This window comes from Neodiprion fabricii, chromosome 5 (assembly GCF_021155785.1).
Source record: "Neodiprion fabricii isolate iyNeoFabr1 chromosome 5, iyNeoFabr1.1, whole genome shotgun sequence".
Classification (NCBI taxonomy): Eukaryota; Metazoa; Arthropoda; class Insecta; order Hymenoptera; family Diprionidae; genus Neodiprion; species Neodiprion fabricii.
In genome coordinates, this window is record NC_060243.1 from 34,454,595 (window position 1) to 34,474,008 (window position 19,414).

At 37.9% G+C, this 19,414-nt stretch overlaps 2 protein-coding genes and 1 long non-coding RNA gene across 8 annotated transcripts; 1 reads left to right on the top strand and 2 right to left on the bottom strand.

The window, feature by feature from the left end:
• Window positions 1–471: 471 nt before the first annotated feature.
• On the bottom strand, window positions 472–16,844 carry LOC124182572 (lysine-specific demethylase lid). 5 transcript variants are annotated; one of them, XM_046570016.1, is made up of 19 exons: window positions 16,248–16,844; window positions 14,213–14,429; window positions 13,971–14,131; window positions 13,360–13,713; window positions 12,954–13,232; window positions 12,389–12,881; window positions 11,885–11,968; window positions 11,280–11,407; window positions 11,006–11,200; window positions 8,687–9,141; window positions 8,315–8,576; window positions 7,320–8,142; window positions 7,033–7,241; window positions 6,712–6,936; window positions 6,575–6,623; window positions 5,726–6,126; window positions 5,435–5,555; window positions 5,179–5,318; window positions 472–3,797 (listed from the first exon to the last, which is right to left on the bottom strand). In XM_046570016.1, the coding sequence occupies exons 1-19, from the start codon at window positions 16,470–16,472 to the stop codon at window positions 3,663–3,665; spliced, it is 4,956 nt and encodes a 1,651-aa protein (XP_046425972.1). In that variant the 5' UTR covers window positions 16,473–16,844; the 3' UTR covers window positions 472–3,662. The 5 variants fall into 5 exon arrangements, with proteins under 5 accessions (XP_046425972.1, XP_046425973.1, XP_046425971.1 ...); XM_046570017.1 differs by having other exon boundaries at window positions 472–3,728; window positions 6,539–6,623; XM_046570015.1 differs by having other exon boundaries at window positions 6,539–6,623.
• A 335-nt stretch (window positions 16,845–17,179) lies between these two features.
• LOC124182578 (cytochrome b-c1 complex subunit 8) lies at window positions 17,180–18,269 on the top strand. Of its 2 annotated transcripts, none has more exons than XM_046570031.1 (3): window positions 17,180–17,328; window positions 17,762–17,927; window positions 18,021–18,269. In XM_046570031.1, the coding sequence occupies exons 2-3, from the start codon at window positions 17,774–17,776 to the stop codon at window positions 18,113–18,115; spliced, it is 249 nt and encodes an 82-aa protein (XP_046425987.1). In that variant the 5' UTR covers window positions 17,180–17,328; window positions 17,762–17,773; the 3' UTR covers window positions 18,116–18,269. The 2 variants fall into 2 exon arrangements, with proteins under 2 accessions (XP_046425987.1, XP_046425988.1); XM_046570032.1 differs by having other exon boundaries at window positions 17,193–17,328; window positions 17,749–17,927.
• On the bottom strand, window positions 18,037–19,412 carry LOC124182579. Its single transcript, XR_006870812.1, has 2 exons — window positions 18,899–19,412; window positions 18,037–18,528 (listed from the first exon to the last, which is right to left on the bottom strand). It is a non-coding gene; the product is annotated as an uncharacterized LOC124182579 (long non-coding RNA).
• Window positions 19,413–19,414: the final 2 nt, after the last annotated feature.

Below are 19,414 nucleotides of genomic sequence, written 5' to 3' on the forward strand. Positions count from 1 at the left end.
GGAATATTATACATCTTCTCCGTTCTGTTCAACAATTCTCGCGGGAAGACTGACCACGGATGAATCATTCCTTGGTGATTGATGGGGATATACACCGTCCCCCGTGTTCTCGCAGGAAGTTCGCAAATGCGTTTTCTCAAACATGTGTCACCACGCGCGTCGATATAATATACACGTATGTTACATTATCCGGTCTTTCCTTCACCGCGTACGATTAAATTCTGAGTATACACAGCGTTTCGGATATTTTCCCTTGTAAAGTCACACGGTGGTTTTATGGTTACGATTACGTTACTACGGTACAATTATGCTTTGCAGATAAAAGAAATGTATGAGGATTCTATTTTCGGATGAATCATTCTTTGTCCCCCTCCCCTCATACTTCGATAATAATTCGAGGAATGTACCGATCAAATGCATGTGCGAATGCTTGTGGATCCTTCAATCGGAAAAAAATACACACACTAAATATACTTTGATCGTGATACTATATTATTTTATTATTGTTAGTATTACAGCTATAATAGTAATAATAATTATTATGATTCAATGATTTACAGGGGATGTAACAAGCTATACAACAATTGGCCCATATTCCAATATAATCTCAGCACGTATAGTCATGATATCGTTTTTCTATAGACGTCATAAATATATCTATATTATCTTTGTGTACATCCGAATTTAATTTAAAGTGGGACAGTCGTGAATTTATCTTTTTTTTCTTTACTAGTCTTATTTGATTACCTCGACTACATGTCCCAGGTATCATGGTAATCGTACTATATACTATCAGTAATGGAGATATTTCTACAATTCACTCGAATGCGAAAACTGGGAGAAAATACAAATGGGCAAAATCGTCACCAAAAGTTTCAACTTAAGCTCGATCGATCGTTTAGGAATATTTGTCTATCAATTTTTTGTATACCGGATTTCCGGTAATGTAAATACATATACATACCACGATTGTATAGAAATTAAAAAAATTTCGATCCATTCTCGCTCGTATTTTGTATTCTGTGTCTGAAATCTTTCGCAAAATGTTTTCTCGAAGTAGGTACACTTAATTTCATTATATGTTTATTTGATTTTTTTGGTTTGTCACATCAGGCATAAGTTAAATAATCGTCGTATGTTTTATATGGACACCTTTTTTCATTGTTTATATAATTAAAAATAGTTTTTAGTAGTGTATATGTGCCTGTGTAAAAATTGTTATTGACGATGATAATAATGACATACATGTAATACAATATAGTATTGGTTATCTACTGCATACTAAGTTACATATACTAATCACACGAATTCATCTTCTTTCGATAATACTATAAGTATATGTATGTGTATGTATGCATTTATATGTACCGTAATTTTTAATCACACAAATTGATAGATATCAAGTTGGTATTTTATGGAATTCTGTTGTCACTTACAGTTAAACATGTCTACTACATACTAGATGTATATATAAATATAAATATAGTAATGATTCTGACTATATGTATTTACGTTATTATAAATGTCTATACATATATTCTCATACCGCATTCTTCTGTGTAAAAAATTTTTCAGTGCGCACCCCTTCTATTATTCGATAGTACTTATATATCGTATTTATGTATTTATGTGGGTTTATACCGCGTGAAAAAGTTTCGCGGTATACCCGAACTCTGACAGGTAGACAAATGAAAAGACGAAACGAACACAAGGAAAACGAAATGAACGATGAACATGGTTCGAAAATCATGTTTATCGCTGTGAAACCCAGCTTGCGTGTACTCAGGCATTTCATGAAATTATATCTAAGAAAGAATGACTGATAAATTTGCAGAATATTACAATTCTCTTTGATATTACTGCGAGATCGTTGAAACGAGAAACTGTGATTAATTCATATCAAAGATAAAGTAATCTAGTGTGTCGGTTGGGTCACCATGTTCCAAGAGATGAGTTATTTCCACTCAACAGGATGTCAGTACATCCTTAAAATATCACACATGTCGAAGAAAAAAGAACCGTATCATGTCAAGCATATACCACGAAAACATAAAGTACATTGCGCATCAAGTGCGGTTAACAATTTTACCACTTTGACATGAGTGAATTGCTGGATATTGACTTTTTTTTACTCATCTGAAAAAATTAAATATGAACCGATGTGAAACATTCCGGACAGGTTTACAGATTTTTTTTATTCGAGTTGAAGCTTTCTAGTAGTGCAGGTGTTGATGTTACCATTGAAACTCATTGAAGATGGATTTGCTTAGCTTTTAATATAATAACTATAATTATGTACTTTAGACTAAACGTTATATTTACAAATACTTAAAGACTAGACTGTAATCCGTCGTAAAATACCAAAACATATCCATTTAATACCATGTCCTTACAAGTTACGCATTGTACATATACATACAACATACCAACCGATCATTCTAAACTTTGCGGTACGATCCAACGTTCATCGAAGGAATTACATTGCAGATAAAGCTCAGATACGTTAGCTACGAAGTCTTTCGTGAATACGGTAATTTATTTACTCTGTAGGGCGTACTGATGAAATATCTATACGATCGATTGCTTCATCAATGAAAAAATCTAATCCAGAGCCTATAAAAATATACGTGCACGAAAAGTGTTGGTTTTATTTTTCATACTCTTGTTACTTTAAACTTATAATTTAATTAGGACTTCTTGTCTACGTTTGATAAAGATCGTATAACGCGATTGTGATCTTGAATTAAACTTGTTGCGAGTTGAATTCAAGACAAATCGTCGTTCTGACACTAAAATTATATTACATTTAAGTTAACAACGTTATTATATCTACAACCCGGTGACGGATATACAAGTCGATATCGTAGATGTACAGCGAAACTGGCGTTGTTGTTACAGATATTGAATCGGCACTCACACAAAACATGCTAACGTAATATTAAGTTCTGAAATCAACGTAATCGACCGATCAACACCACAGTTCGTCAAGTGCTATGATTGCCATTTATCTATTAAGAATTCGCGATGTTATGGTTTCATCAGATATGTACATATATTCACGAAAACATTATTAAAGATTGTAAGATACTCTGTAACAAGTAATTCGACGAAATGGGAATTAATACGTGACTAAGTGCGATCATACTAATAATAATAATAATAATAATAACAAAAATTGTAATAACCACAATGATACTAATCATATAGTAGTTTCAGGTGTTTGAAAGTTTTTTTTTTAATCTAAATGGTTTCGATAAAGTATTAGTTATTTGGCTCTGTTTTCCTCTCGATATTCTTGGCCACATGTATTTACTTTAATTTCACTCTACTTTTATCAATCGCCACAAGAAACAAACGTAGAGATAAAGAGTGGATTAAAAATTTGAAATGTTCCAATTTTGAATGGCAAGACACCGTGGTGGAAGACTGAGAATCCAAGAACTACACAACATAGAAATAAATTGAAATTTGGAGAAAAAAAAACAGAGCATAACAAAATGAAGGACAATTAATGAGAACGAAAACGTTCATTGTCATGTGTGAGTGCGGTGTTGACAGCTGGCTGTTGTGAATGTTTAAAACGGTGTGGTCTCGTTTATCCTGATCAATATATGGGACAACCAGCTACTGCGTCATCAGAGATCTTGAGAGTAAGAAGCTGATTAATACGTCTCAACGAATGGTGAGGCTTCCTGTATCTCCGGTTCCGTATCTCCGCTGTTGTATCCCTGAGATTGAGAAAGGGAAAGAAGTGCATCCAGCCCTAATAATTCAGCAGTATGATCTATACGTGGCAACTACGTTGATTGGCACGTACAAAAACAAATATTAAGGGGAAAAAAAAAAAATACCTCTGGAGGTTAATATATATTAAATACAAACATTTTGTTTTACTTTGGGAAAGAAATGCGAGTGTTGCAAAAATTTACAGGATGAATTACTCGACGGGGAGAAATCGTCAGATATATTGCGCTTGTGCAAATTTTGTATATATACACGGACAATCATTCCTCGATACGGGTTTTTAGTATTATGAGAAACACTGCTCGTGCACTTCATGCAGTGGTTCTCATGGTACTGTAAAACCCACGAGGTAATTAGATTAAGATTAGTAGTATTATGAGATACTGCGTCCTCTGAAAATTCGAGGTTAGATACATCGCGTCTTGTCACACGACGTCTGATCGATGCAGTGGTTCTCATGTCACTGTAAACCATTAACCATACGTCAAAGCAATGGAGGATACAGAATTTGCACATGCGCAATAGATCCGACGCTTTCTCACTGTTAGGAGTATACAAATTAAATTTCTTGGCACGGAGAGCAAAATGGAATCAACATAACAATAGTAGCAATTTAATTATCTGTAGTTACAAAAGGTATTAGAATTGACTTCATTCCCCTGAATTGTTTTTATTTTTGCTAATTATGGGTGCCGCAGTCGGGACAAACTAAATACATTCGAGGGGAGCATGACACCAGTACAATTGGTAAACTTTGGAAATCGAACTCTGTATAGAAAATTTAAATCTAATCCCACGATTCAAACTTTGAAACCATTCTACAATATTATACATACAGGACATAGTTGAAATAATAACAATTACCTACGTTCGAATTGTTAAATGATTTTAATTTCGTCGTGTCGTATAAATATTTCAACATAATAATAATGACAATAATAATAATAATAATAATAATAAAACAATAATAATAGGTTTTAAAAATATAAAATACAGAAGTAAGTAATGATAAAGATAATGGTTTTGGAATTTGTTCTCGTCATTATACCATTTATTTGATTTTTTATAATTTTTTTTTTTTGTTTTCTTTCTTCCATTGTTTTTTTTTTTTTTCTTTTTCTTTCACTGTACATGTATATCATGAAAAAGTGGGTAATGCACAAATTTTCATACCTAGTGAAAGTCGAACATAAATTTTGAAATAAACGAATATTCAAAATGTTTGTACTGATGTCAACAATTATTGAATTATTATTGTTTAGGCGTAGCAGTAATAGTATTAAAATGATGCGGTAACAGGGCGAATTAATGAAAGAAACGGTCTTCCGCATAACGATGAGACGAAAATTCACGGACACGTAGGGAAGAGAAAATAAAAATAATAATAATAATAATAATATCAAGTAGAGGAATACTTTAATTAATTTATCGTACCATGACATTATCGCTGTCTTTGCAATTACTACAGATGTAATCATCTTCTTCAGCTATTTCTGCACGGTCCAAGCCAACGCAGTGCATATGGAACCAACCATCACAGCCTCCATCGCATTGGACCCAATCGACCTCGCGCCCTAATGAGGAAAAAAAATAATTATTGTAAAGTATGTGACTTAATGAGTCTAAGATTGTTTAAAAAATTTTCCCGATTTCTAGTGATAATTTGTGCAGGTTTGATAAATGTTTTTACCGCTAGGGCGGAGGCAACTGACAGCTGCACAGTCGTCCTCTTCGTCGGAAGTGTCTTGTTTCGTTTTCTTCCTGTTACCACCGCGTTTTTTGGGCCCTTCCTCGCCCTCCTTACGTTTCATCTGTAAAGTTTGTTAATCTGAGATCGCGCTAGCCAATATTCTAAGAACCGAATGAGCCTTTGATAAACAAAAATGAACTCGAAGTTTCAAACCAAATTATTCCGGTTAACTGTGAAGGAATGTATGTGATTTGAAACCGTGACGAATGACAAAATTATATTACTCGGTACCTTTCGCGGCCCGCGTTTCATCTGTCCGACAGCCATGATAATTTTCTTTTCCTTATTCAATCCTTTACGTTTCAGGATATTTTTTTCGTCGACTTTTGGCCGGCCCAACTTTTTCAGCAGCTCGAATTCTTCCGATTTACGTTTACGTCCGCGTTTTTTAACGTCTTTCATGTCGTGCTTAAACGTTGCTTGTACTTCCTCGAAGGTCGCATACTTTTGCACACTACTAGGTATGTTCGTGTGGCTCAGTATCTTCCATATGTGCTGTGTTTCATCCAAGGCTACTTCGAGCAGATCGCCCTCCATCATTAACTCCTCGAGCCGACCCCTCGCACTTTCTGACAAAACTACTGCGGCGTCAGTGTCTTGCCCTTGGAGTTTGTTGGGTTGAAACTTGGAAACTGAGCGTCGAAAGGAATAAGGAAACGAAAATGTTAGTCTAATGTGCAGCTGCAAATACATAAGGTAAGAACAGTGGAAAATTGTTTGGAAGAAATATAAAAATTAACATAACGAACCGACTCTTCTACAGCAAAATTGTTTGGGTATATAAGAATATCTTCTGCGTCAAAGAAGCATTTGTAATCTGTGTCTCTTAACTTTAAACATAAAACTTCCATTGAAATTTACTTCCAATGTTAAGTGTGATCTTGTACAAAAAAAGCTAAGAGATTGATCGCATATGCTCAGTGCCGACAGTAGCTCAATGAACAGTCAAATCTTTATCAAGAAAATATTCTGACCCGTAATTCGAAAAAAATCGTTTCTCGCAGAGGTAAATTATGTTATTAGAGAAAATGTATAACAATTTACCGTACGAATAATCGTGTTCGTTACTATTAAACATACTACAAGTAGGCTCGTCATCCTCGATGGTAACAACGTCGTCATCATCGTCCTGAAAGAATTTAATACGAAAATGTGATTCACGAATAAATTACTGCTTAACTACTCATAAAACGTGTAATGCAAATATGAAAACTGACAGCAGTACTCGGTACACTATCGTCGGAATGTACACCGCTAAGTGGGGCGATGGCTTGTACTCTTTGATGGAGCTCCGGGTTGTTAGCAGCCTTTTTCAACTCGCTGCTGATTATCTTTTCTGTTTTTTCCCTTGCAGCTGCTTCAACCAACTTCTGAGATAACACCGACAGTTTCGCCAACGCTGAAGATAATTCTTCAGTTGCTAAAGCTTGCCTGGCGCGATCCTGTATATGAAAGAAAGTAAAGGAAGTCGGGGTGAATAGGCAGGACATTTAGTTATTACAGAGTTCGATTTACTGAATTATTGTCAACACACGCACCTGCCAGTTCATCGCTCGTTCGGTGAGGCATTGCAGAGCTTCACCCTCGGGCAAACGTACGGGAATTTTTTGTAAGCTCACTAAAAGGGCTAATATCGTCTCAAGACGAGGTCGGCGTGATCTCAGACAACACGGGCACAAGAACTTTGTGTCTCGCGACACCGGTAGCTTCCCTTTGTACGTGGTTTTGGGTAAAGGCACACAGTTTGCTGTTGACAAATGAAACTTTGTTAGGATACGCAAATTAGCGAGTCTATCAGAATAATAAATAAGAGCAATCATTTTACAGTGAAACCAATCCTTGCAAAGTTCGCACTGTAGCATCAGTCCAAATCGGGGTCTTCGGCAGACGCAATATCTCGATTCGTCCATCTCAGTCTTGGTCAAATTCCTCTCTCTAAGATTCCTCATGGCTTCCATTTCACGCTGCTCGGCGAGTTTGAACGCCGCGACAACATTCGCGGAGTCATTAGTATCGTCCAATTTTGTATCACACACAAACACGGCGCCGACCGTCTCCTCTCCCTTGTTTCTCTTCGTCTTCATAGCTTGCACACCTACTCCGATTCTTGGAGAGAGAGCTTCCATTAAGGTATAGTGAGAATTCTTTCTGAGAAATGTTCGAGCTGTTCTTTCTTTCCAAACTTTAGCTTGAGACAGCGTCGACTCTAGGATCGGCAGAGCGTCTAAATGAAGCGGTATGTTTCTACCCCTACGTACAAGTTCGTCAAGTGTGTCGTAGTAAGGATAATTCTCCTTGGCTTGAATATCCTGAACGTTTTGAGTCCAGTTTTTGGCCTTTGTTAAAATGTCTTGTAAATTGTCTAGGTTTGGTAGATAGGCGTCGATTTCGTCGGCTTCTTTCAAGAAATCTTCTATCGTAGCGATGGTCTGACGATTTTTATTTTGCAGATACCCTTTCGCCTTATCTTCCCACTTTTCTATACCTATCATTAAATTCTGGAGCTTTGATAACGTGTTTTCTATGCTAACGTGTGGTGGGATTGTCATCCCTTTTTCTACCAGCTTTACAAGATCCTCGTGACTGGCTGATTTTGGTTCGTCCTGAATAGATTTCACTTCTTCCAGCCACTGCGTCTGCACCAATCTCTACAAAACGAAGTGCAAAAACAATTGAGGAATGGCCAAAGAAGAGAACAAAACGTTGAAAAACTGTTGGCCCACAGACGTTGATCAAAAATGAATTTTATCATAAATTCATGTTTCAAATCCACATAAGCCATACTTCGTAAAAACAAAAAAAAAACCGAAGAAGAAATACCTGTTTTAGTCTGACAAGCTGTGGTAATTCAATGCAAATAGAATCACCGAAGTCAATGCATTTCTCCAGCTTCTCGATGTCCGTAATTTCATCTTTACTTTCCAATTCCTCGGCATCCTTTTGAAACTGAACTACTTGGTCTAATATGTATTTAACACCATCAGATTCTTTCAATTCGCAGCAGAGATTTGTTATTTCTTTGTAAAACAAGGTCAACTCTTCGACAGTTAGTTTATATTTTGTGTCTACAGACTGCCTAGTCCTGTTTCCATACAAAAGTAAACAAGATTGAGTAAAAACCACTAAAGTTTATCAGATTACGGCGAAGTTTTCAATTTATACAGATCATGCAATGACTAAAATAGTGCAAACCTTGTTCGCTGCTTGTTGTTCAACAGCTGCTGAGCAACGCTGGCGCATTTTTCAGCATCTTGTACAGCGGTAGTAAGAGCGGTAAGTAATTCGCTTTCTGGAAACTTCTTGACTTCAGCTTCGTTGAGCAATTCTTTGAGTTCCGTAAGTTCGATTTTGTCTCCTTTCGGGTCCATTGCTTCCTTCACTTTGGTGACCCATGAGTCGAACGACTCAGCTTTCAGTTTAAGCTTTTGCAACATTATGGGCAACTCATCGAGCGTGTAACGATATCTGAGAGTATGTTTTTCCGGCGGGCAGTCGCAGAGGTCGGTAAAATGCCTCAAACAAACGAGCTGCGAGTTATGGCAGGCGCACGTTACCGCACTTAAGAAACAGGTAGTTTTACATGCCTCGCATTGCCTCTCATCGTCCGGTAAAAGTTCAAAAGCTTCGCGCTCTGCTTCTGTTACGCCCTAAAACAAACAAGCCGAAGATAAATGACAAAAATTGCTTATAATCAAAGGTTCACAGTATTGTGTAGTTTATGTGCGGTGTACGGAATAATAGAAGAGGAAGCGTAACGCTGGAACCAACAAATCGATTACCATTCGGTCATTATAAAATCATGTTTGTATGACTTACTTTGCAATTGAATCCAAGAATTTGAATCACTTGTTAAACATCGTGCTCAATATTGAAATAGAAAGTAGATGCACGGAGTAGCATCTGTCTTATCTTTCGATACTCGTACTGTTTGACAACAAACGTTGTGAATGAGTAAAAAAGAAACGTGCAAAGTGCAAACCAGGTTGTACAAAGGATGAAAGCAAGGCGATAGAGTATACGTGCGAATGGTACTATTCCTAGGAGTAAATAGCAAATGTCGTGGTGATTTGTCAACAGTGTATTATCGCTTGAATACCCATAAGTCGATTGATGTAGTATGAAAAAAAACATAACCTGGACTCACCTAATCATGTTACGTAACAAATGTTGAAGAACAACAGAGTATCATTGGTGAACGATAAATAAAACTGGATAAGTATAACGGGGATCAGATTCTGCTTAAGATAGTGCGAACAATAAGGGTGTAGTGCAAGCCAATTATACGCAAGTTATGGAAAAAGTAATATGTACGTAAGCAAAGGCATCAATTAAAACTTATAAGTGGAGCTGGGATATGACAATGTTCAGCGAACTGGCAATACATCGCACCTCTCTGTGTGCCTGTTGGCATGTGGCATGTGGGGAAACGGGAATGTACTACTCTTCTCAACAACATAAGCTGACCAGTTTCCATTTGGCTATACTCAGTTCCTGATAACTCTCCTCCTTCTATTCTTTATATAATCTCACAGTTGTATATATATGCATGTGTAAATATGCCTACGAATGGGGAATCTTTGATTCCGTCAATCCTCGTTTCGAGATACATTATTGCCACGTATAACTAATATGTTACAACTAATGAGAGTAGCGAGCAACGATGATCAAATTAAACCTAGGAGCCTTAATCTTGAATGGTATGGAAAAAATAAATTAAATTAATGCCGTTCCTGAGATACTGTTATTGCTGAATAACAGACTACAGATGTATTGATTTGTATTTGATTAGGAGTGATCTTGCGCTTCGTTCATACAAAAAGCAAAGTTACGGTTCTTTGGGAGTATCAATTTTTCAAATGTTGAACTACGATTTTTGAATAATCGATGTGTTCATCAATACCTTGGGCTTTCAGCTAACTTGTTTTCGGTCCAAAATAAAATGCGAGTTCGATTCTATACGAATTATGTGACAATGACTCTCAATTTCTCACGTTGGCTGCATCGTCAGTCATTGTTACATAATTCATATAGAACCGAGCTCGCATTTTGTTTCGGACTGAAAACAAGGTAGCCGGAAGCCCAAGGCATTAACGAACATTACTGTAAATGGTAATCCCAAATTTTTACAGTGGTTGATTTGGAAACATATTTTGTTGCCGAAAATCGTAGTCGCAAGAAATACAACTTTATGTTGGAAAAAAACCGTTGTAAATGAGAAATATCAATAGGGCAGTCAATTATCTGATTTTTTGGAATGATGAAGTTTAATGTGGAATGATAAAACTGTATTCTTTACTGTCAATTAGCTGTGTCTATTGATGAAGGGTACCGTAGCAAATTTCGATACTAGAAATAGAGAGAATTGAAACTCTTGTGGAGGCAAAGGAAGACTGTTTTCACTTTGGTTCTTGAGTCTATCACGATTTGAAGTTTATTCCCAGCAAAAGAATAAGAATAAAATGAAGTAAAATGATAAGGATTATGAAAAATAAACACTGGGATAAGACTCACCCATTCCAAAAGATTTTTTCGCAATTTTTTTTCATCGTCGACCATCTGAAGCATGTCGTGATATGTTGCTGTGGCTATACCGATGTCCAAGGAGTCTGGGTCCAGAGACATTTTGCAGACAAGTTCATCATGTGAGAAAACGCAGAAGCGTCTCAAGTTAGAGTAATGTGAAATACATTCCCGTCCCATTTTCAACTATAACAAAAAGAAATCACAAGGCGTCTAATCACGTCATAATAAACGAGCGACGATTCTCAATCCTTATATGTGTTACCCAATCAGCTGGAGCAAAATTGACAGCCTCTGCAAAGTTGTACCCTTGGTTGAAGCCGGCGTGATAGGCTCTTGGAAACGTAACAACAAATTCACCTGCGTGCTGATCCGTTCTGAATACTGGAACTCCTGGACAACATAGACAGTAACAGTGGTTAAAGAAAAGTTTGCGTCCATTCGATTTCGACGTCAATATTGAATGAAATGAGATCCATCCATTTGGTGAAATTTCAGTTAGCACACATCAATAGTAAAAACTGAGCGATCTGTAAATTACTTTTGTAAAATTTCGTCTATTATAAACAAGTTTTTTTTTTTCCAACAATTATCAAACGTTATACTGATCGCTGCTTTTCTGACTATTATCACCCGTAACTGTTGGTATTTTAAATAAATTCATGGAGTCGATGTACAACATATTCGATTCGATGTCAGTTCATGCCATAAAATAACTCGTCAATATCCGTTCGATTAGCCCAGTTTTTAATATAAAAAACTAACTTTTATTTTCTGCTCACAAAAATAGCAGATAATAAGGTAATAAGCAGGTGATGTAAATAGGATGGGGGATGGCGTGAAGAGGGAAGTTGTTAGGAAATCGGATACCTATGTACATGGGGGTTGGATTATTTGTATGCTGGCATCTCGGCGAGCAACCAGGTCCAGGACAGTACAGCCATCGACGATTTTCTGAAGTAAATTAAAGCAAAGACCAATATGAAGTTGAAAGAACCAAAGGAACTTAATCGAACAGTAAAAATGTTACGTTGAGATGTCGAACAGTAAGTGAATATGGCAGCCTGACGAATATATTGGACAAAAACTCTGGAGCCTGTGTCATGGGAGCATTCAAAGATAGCACTGGTGCCCTGAGTGAAACTGAAGCGAATTTTTCAATACTTTAAGAATTGTTACAAGTAGATGAGATATGGACAAATTGAATTTTTTCCCGAATGCAGTGAATTGTTGAACTTGCCATCTATAAGTGTAAAACTGGTAGGAAAGAGAGTAAATTGACAACGAAATGTCGAATCAGCAGGATCAGTTAAAACGTGATAATTTTCTTATACCATATTCAATGGGCGTTTATAATTGTCCTGTAATATTCACCTTCATTCATCAGTATGTTAGGATTCATAATAGTGACGAGTTGGTGAAGAAGGTCCGGTTGGCTGTGGAATAATTCCGGGGCAGCAGATTTCATGGAATGTTCAAATCTTTCCGCCTGAGATCCAGGAACTCCGTACCAAGTCTTGGGCTCTCCCCAGTGTAGATAGTTTATGGAATAACTCCAATGGTCTTCGTTGTGCCAACAAAAGGTGGCAAAGCACATGCCAACGTACATCCAGGGAACTTTCATCCCGCTAATGTCTGCATTGATGTGTCCCAGCACGCTTCCATGTAGAACGGGTAAATTATTCAAATTCCACGAAGATTCGGCGTACTCCTGATCGCACGTGAACAAATTGACACTGGTCTTCGTCGGGAAACCGGAGCCATGATCCATTGTGTGCAAATCAGCCCCATACTCGACGGTCACATCTTCATCTATTGAAGAAACAATCCGCCAGAATTCCTTTTCGACCAAAGGAGTCGGTACCATCTGAAAAAAATTACCGTTTAAAGACCTAACTCGAGAGAGTAATTTGAAATTGAATGAAAATATGATGCTTACGTGTACAGGCATGTTGAAGTAATCGCTTTTGAACTGATCGGCCATTTCGCCAAACTGTTGCAGCGTATATTCACGCTGAGCTTGTTCAAATCCAAAGGCTTCCATAGGCTTTGAGACTTCTTCGGCGACACATTTTGGACATCGCCAATCACCCTTTGGTATTTCGGTTAATGGTGGCATAAGGCAGAAGGTGTGATAGCTGTCGTCGCATCCGTCGCACAACAGCATGCTCTCCTCTGTATCGCCTCTACCACAGTTGTGGCAAATGTATTTGGCAAGCTGTGAAAAAAAAAAGGACAAAGGAATAAGAATGTGAAAAAATATAGGAGATCTTTAGTAAGCTGTAATACACCGATAAACAAACAATTATTTATTTCTCAACACGTGAAAAATTGAATTCACTTACCGGGTCAAAATCATAGTGTAATTTGACGCCTCTGGTTTTGCTAGGTTTTTTTACATCTTTGGTATTAAAACCGGCCATTTTCGGACCAGGTCCGTAAAACTGCAATTTTTTAAGCTCTTTGCTGTTATCTTTATCCTTTTCACTGTCAGAGTCGCACTCATCTTTGCAATCTTCTTGCTTAATGGGTGATGTGCTGTCTGTGACTAATTCTGGTTTTTCATCCGTACCAGCAAATCGCTTGGAACGCCGTGAAAATTTTTCATTTGGTGGTTTTATTTGCTGTCTCGATATTATTCCATGAGGCTTATAATCTCTGTCCTTTTTCTCATTCACGTCACCCTCTGGCTCAATTTTCTAAAAAAAATCACAATATTAGGGTAAGCTTTGGACCATTTAATGTTTAGTTTTGATTAACAGAGTCCAATTCAGGAACTTCACATAGTTGAAAATAAACAAAAATTGTACCATCAGATCTGCATAAAATGTCTGGAGGCTAACGCGTTTTTTTTTTTCTCTTTTCTTTTGGAGACAGTACAAATGATTTATTACTGATTAAATGAATAAACACTACATTGATAAGTCAGTTGCAAATTTAAGCTGAAGATACTTACAATGTCAGTCAAGGTTTTCCCTTGCTTGAAAACATCAAAGGGGTACAAAATTCTTTCATAGTGGTTTTTTAAAATACTTCCAACGCTTCGACCGGATGGATATCCTATTCTGTTTGCAATCTTTGCCCATCTTCTTTCTTTAGTAACTGTTTCAATGCCACCTATGAAACAATATTACAAAGTATTAGTATTATCGTTAAATCACAGGTAACTGAGAAAGGACGATAAAAACAATCCTTTACCTTCCTCGGTGACAATTCTGTGTAAAGAGTACAAGTCTAAAGCTTTACGTTCAACCAGTGGAATTTTCAACGATGATCCTTGAAGCTCCCAAAATTTGGCTATTTGATCTAAAAAATTCAGCTTTATTCTGGTCTTTGCTTCAAGTTCGTTTAACCTCTGAATTCTTGGTACAAATTTGAATTTGTCAACGTCAACGGCAAAAGGTGGTTGCCAATTCTGTGGAAAAAAAAAATATTGAATTTAATGAGCAAACTGGAAATTTGGTTCTACTTATTTACTTATTTTCTTTAGTTTGTAAATTGGAATTAAACATTTTACAGTTTTGGAAAAATTTATTGTACATAGTGGTTCGACTGTCGACAATTACATAATAAATGGTGAAAATTCTATTATAGTTTTTCCCGTTTATTTTTAAACTATGCAATCGCATGTTTCGTCATACAAATTATACGCCGAATCTATAACGGTAAGCGTCCTCCCCCCTTCCGCCCCTCTGACGCTCGCCCTTTGCCCTTAGCAATAGCAATAAAACACGGATGCATTTGGATTACTGTTTTGTTCTAATTTCAAATCTCGACAGTTGAAGCCGACCTTAGCTTTCGATTCGCTTCGCAAACTCCTACTTTACCAAATTATTGAATATAGCAGACTTGAGGTAGGATTTGTCTCTTGGATTGATAAAATGGTAATGCAAGCGTAACGTATAATTTCTTGTTTAGAGAAGAAATAAGACACAATTAACAGGGGCATTCGCAATATAAACAACGACAGCTCTTCGTTTGCCGTTGATTACTTTTCACCTTTCTTTTCCTTACAGTACGCGCACGGATATGCAATGTCCGTTATACCTACATAAAACAAAATGGACATCATCTTTCATTTTCTTTCGACGGATTCGACAATCGTCAGACGCTTGTAAATTGAGTAACGGAATTACAAATTGACCGAATGCGCTCACGGCAATTTATTTTCCGAGGTTTGCAACTCATTTGACATTTAATGCAAGAAAAATAATGGCTGTATCAGGTATAACAACTTCGATCGATTTTATCGTTACAGGTAATAATGTATGCGTATAAACATTGTCGTTGGATTGACGTTTCTTGTTTTTATTTCTTGTTTCCGATTTTCTCGGTTTACACCATTTCAAATTTTTCTCGATAATAAGCGGATCGCGGCTGCGATAAAAATTTATTCATCTAGTAATTTGCTAATCGTAAAATGACGAACGACCATTATGTGCATCGATATAGCTATAGTTTGTGGATGTAACACGCTGGTGAGATTAACATCGGTGGTAGTCTCGCCCGAGTAGAAAGAAAGAGGTAGCATAGGTGTTCGAAAAACAAAAAAAGAATAAAAAAAAAAAAGAAAGAAAGAAAGAAAATCGGTCAGTAAAGAAAAACGACACCAAATACAACAATAATTAATTATTCTTCCGGAAGAATATTTCTAATGACAGTTTACAACTATAAAAGTGCGACATTAACGTTTGTGAGAGGACGTGAGATAATGACGAAACGTTATGTCAGTCACAGGAACAGTCGAGAAGACGCTGCATTTAATATACCTAGATGTCATTTGTTTACGCGATTTCCCAAAATTAACGTCCAATGTTAGCATCGTCAGAGCAATGAGAAAGCAAATCGACAAACAGAATCCCGTTTCTGCCAATGTTATTTATTTATTTACTCCGCATTTGTTCCTTTCATCGCGTATTCAATCGTACAACTCTAGCCCATGTGGATACGGGTGATTGTGGGAGATTTTTTTCATCCCGAACAATAAGGTATCCATCCAAAGAGGGTGTGAGCGCGTGTGTGTACATAGTATTTTTTTTTTTGTTACACATTTTTATCGCATCTACATCACTTTTCGCTTTTCTTTCTCAAAGCCCCCAAACACATACGGTTCGTTGACGCTGGATTTTAACATCTCTACGGCATAGGGAAAGGGGGGGGACGATAAAGGGCGAAAGGCCTCCTAGATGAGGGGTGAGGCGGGGAGGGCTGTCGCATCGTTGTAATTACTCACTGGCGGTGGTTTTATTTTGCAAATCCCCGATTTTTCGGCAATCGGACGAATCTTGGAGATGTAGCCAAGGGGGTCGAGGAATTCCTCCGCTGTTGGCTCAAAGACTGGGGCCTCTGGTGGTATAGCGAACTCAAAATCCTTGTCACCTTTTTCACTCATATCTTTAGCGTGATAAGTACCAAACCGAGCCTCGCACCCGATATTTACATCCACCTTAGAGACCATCACGTAATTTCGTCACACAACGAATGCACACCACCAACGAGGACATATAGGCAAAGTTTTGGTATGTTAAATTCCCCCGTGGATTTCACTCGGGAATCACCAATACACCGTGGCACGTGACAATAGTGTGGGGATCGATTAGGAAACTCGGTACTACTCAGGTATTAATTGGAAAAACTTGTTCGTCAATGTTTTTAGCGCAGCCATGGCTACGGATGTCGTATATTTATGACCGTTACCGATGTGACAATCCGTCCGTCCGCACACAACTCCTCGGGTTCTATGTAGGAACTATAGAACGATTCTAATAGGCAGAGCTGCTCGGTACTCACACCAGTCCGTCTGGCACGTACGTATGCATTCAGTACTTGTTTCACTATCACGCTGCTCGAGAACCAACCTCTGCGCGCATGCGACAACCGAATGCGTTTTTCTCCCGTGTTTCTTCCATCGGCGCTTCCTCAATCCTCACCGCCAACATGGCTGATACCTTCACGCCATTGACTGAGCTTTCGGCCACACCGGAGAAACTGCCGTCGAGGTTATACCTGCGTTTTATTGCGTTCATCTCTCAAGACTCTACGGAGCATACGAGGCGTCGTCAATTCTACGGATGAAAACAGATTGATCGTTTGAATCGTCGATGTTGGTTAGGCAGCAATCTGGCTCAGCGATACTTCATTGGTCAGTTGCGAAAGATCCGTGAAAAAAATAGTATCCCGAGTGAGTCAACGTTGGCAGAACTGCTGGCCACTCGCTCCTCGGTTTCGTTTCTTCGTGTTGGTGCACTTTGTCTACCCGTCTGAAGTCGGTATCTTCTTTCCATTAGACTCGACGTGTGCTCTCTGCGCAAGGGGTGGGTGTCTTTACCAAATAATTACATAATTTATTCGAAAAACGATAGACTTATCTAACTTAATACTTCGATGAGTTTCTCCGCGGTATTCCGTTTGCCGTTTTTACCGTATTTCTTCTTACGTAATTCGGACGTGAGTGTTAGGTTGGTCACAGAGAGGGCTACGTACTGAATTACATTATTTGCCAGTCGGTCGATGCTTTACGTCTTCTATTGCAATTTCTCTGTTGTCGTTAGAATATTCATAGCCATGAGACTGATCAGAATGTCCAGCGGAATGATTCATTTTGCAAAAAAGTGTGTTCGGCACCTTCTTTCTACACCAATTCCACACACCTTTTCATCCCCCCCCCCCACTCGTGTGGCAACTGTCGTATACACACCACTCGCCACACAAAATAACAGCTTAACGTAAATCAGATATTTTCCACAGACAGTTGGCAGGATGGGAAAGGTATTTGGAAACCTGTACAAGCTACGAGGAATTATTTATTACCGACTTAGTCCGTACGAGCAGCGGGCATTCGCAGGTGCGATATCTCATGGTGTACCGAATGTATTTCGTAGGATAAAGGAGAACTTGTTTACGATGGGCCCACGTGAGTATCTCAACAAAGTCTTACGAGACTGTGTGATTAGATTCAAACCAGTTGTGTCTGTAATGTCTAAGATGAAAAATTTTCTTGTTAAAGCCTTTTTAATAGCCTACTTGATCTACGACTGGGCAGAAAAGGAGCACGCTCGCCTTCAAAGGAAGAACCCCAAGGATTATGAAAATGACGTATAAATAATTAGTATTTGCATAGTTTATTTATAGAATATGGTTGGAAAGTCAAACAACACACATGCATATATCTATCTGTACAGAGTATCCGTGAATATATTGCGTGTATCGAATGTCTAAAGTTATACTACACGAATAAAGTTTCCTGTCAATTTAACGAGAAAGTGTTCGTTAAGAGTACCGTTTGAAATTTAATTGTCAGACAATACGTACTCTGCTTAACGAGTAGAAAGATTTATAATTTACCAACGAAATCCTGCTATCGAACGTTCAAACGGCGTCGGAAAAATTGACAACCTGAATTTCTTCGTAACCATCCACCTCATTTTGTTTTCAATTCTTAAAGCAGCTGTTGTGGGCCATTCATTGCCAAAATTTGTTCAGAAATCACTTCTGCATAATTCGAAAAGCCAATTCTGGAAATTAGAAACACAGTCAAGCTGTAGTTAATCGAATTAAATCGATTTCGTAAAAACTTGTAATATGGCCACAGCAAAATTGAAATATGGTAAAAAAAAAATATCGGAACTACGTTTTTTCGGCTTTGACTTTCATATTGTCTGAAAAACATCCTTCGGCTTTAGAAGACGTTTTTAAAATAGCGAATTTTCTCCCATCGACACTGGATTATCGTTAGCTAATATCGATTCATGGATGCGAAAATTGTAATCCAACAGCCTTGACTGTATCCTCCGAAAGAATCAGACTGAAGTTAAGCAATTGAAAAATTACTCTCAAGGAGTTGGCTTTTCAAAATTGAAGTATATTTTGTTTACAATGGTTTACCAAATCTCGGACTTTCCTATAAATGCGAAGTACCGATTTTTCGTCAACATGCACCGTTACAGTAACGTTACTAACTTCACCTTGACTTCATCCTATTCCGAAAGAATCTCCGGTACAGTTTTCAAAGTTGGAGCTTCCAAATTCTTTCACCGACTCCATTTAAATACCTTCCGCGAAGAAAACAGTTTGGACTTTAACTGTAGTATGTTCTTGCCGTAATAAAAGAAGTTTATGCCTTCCATGTTCCGAGAAATACGAGCAGGTAAAATTTGGCTTGAATTCAATGGCCAGAGCAAGCAAATACCCACGACTGTCGTTTATTGTTTTGCCGCCTTTGTGAGCGCTACAGGGCAAGCCGAGAATCCGCTATCGGTGGCCCAGGTAAACCTAAGACCTCTTCTAACCGATCGTACCGAGCTCCGTCGCAGGTCTCGACGAATGGAAAGCTTGGTACCGTTCCACCTCGACCAATGAGGTGGTTCGTTTCATTTGCTACCTGTCCGTGGGTCGAAGGGG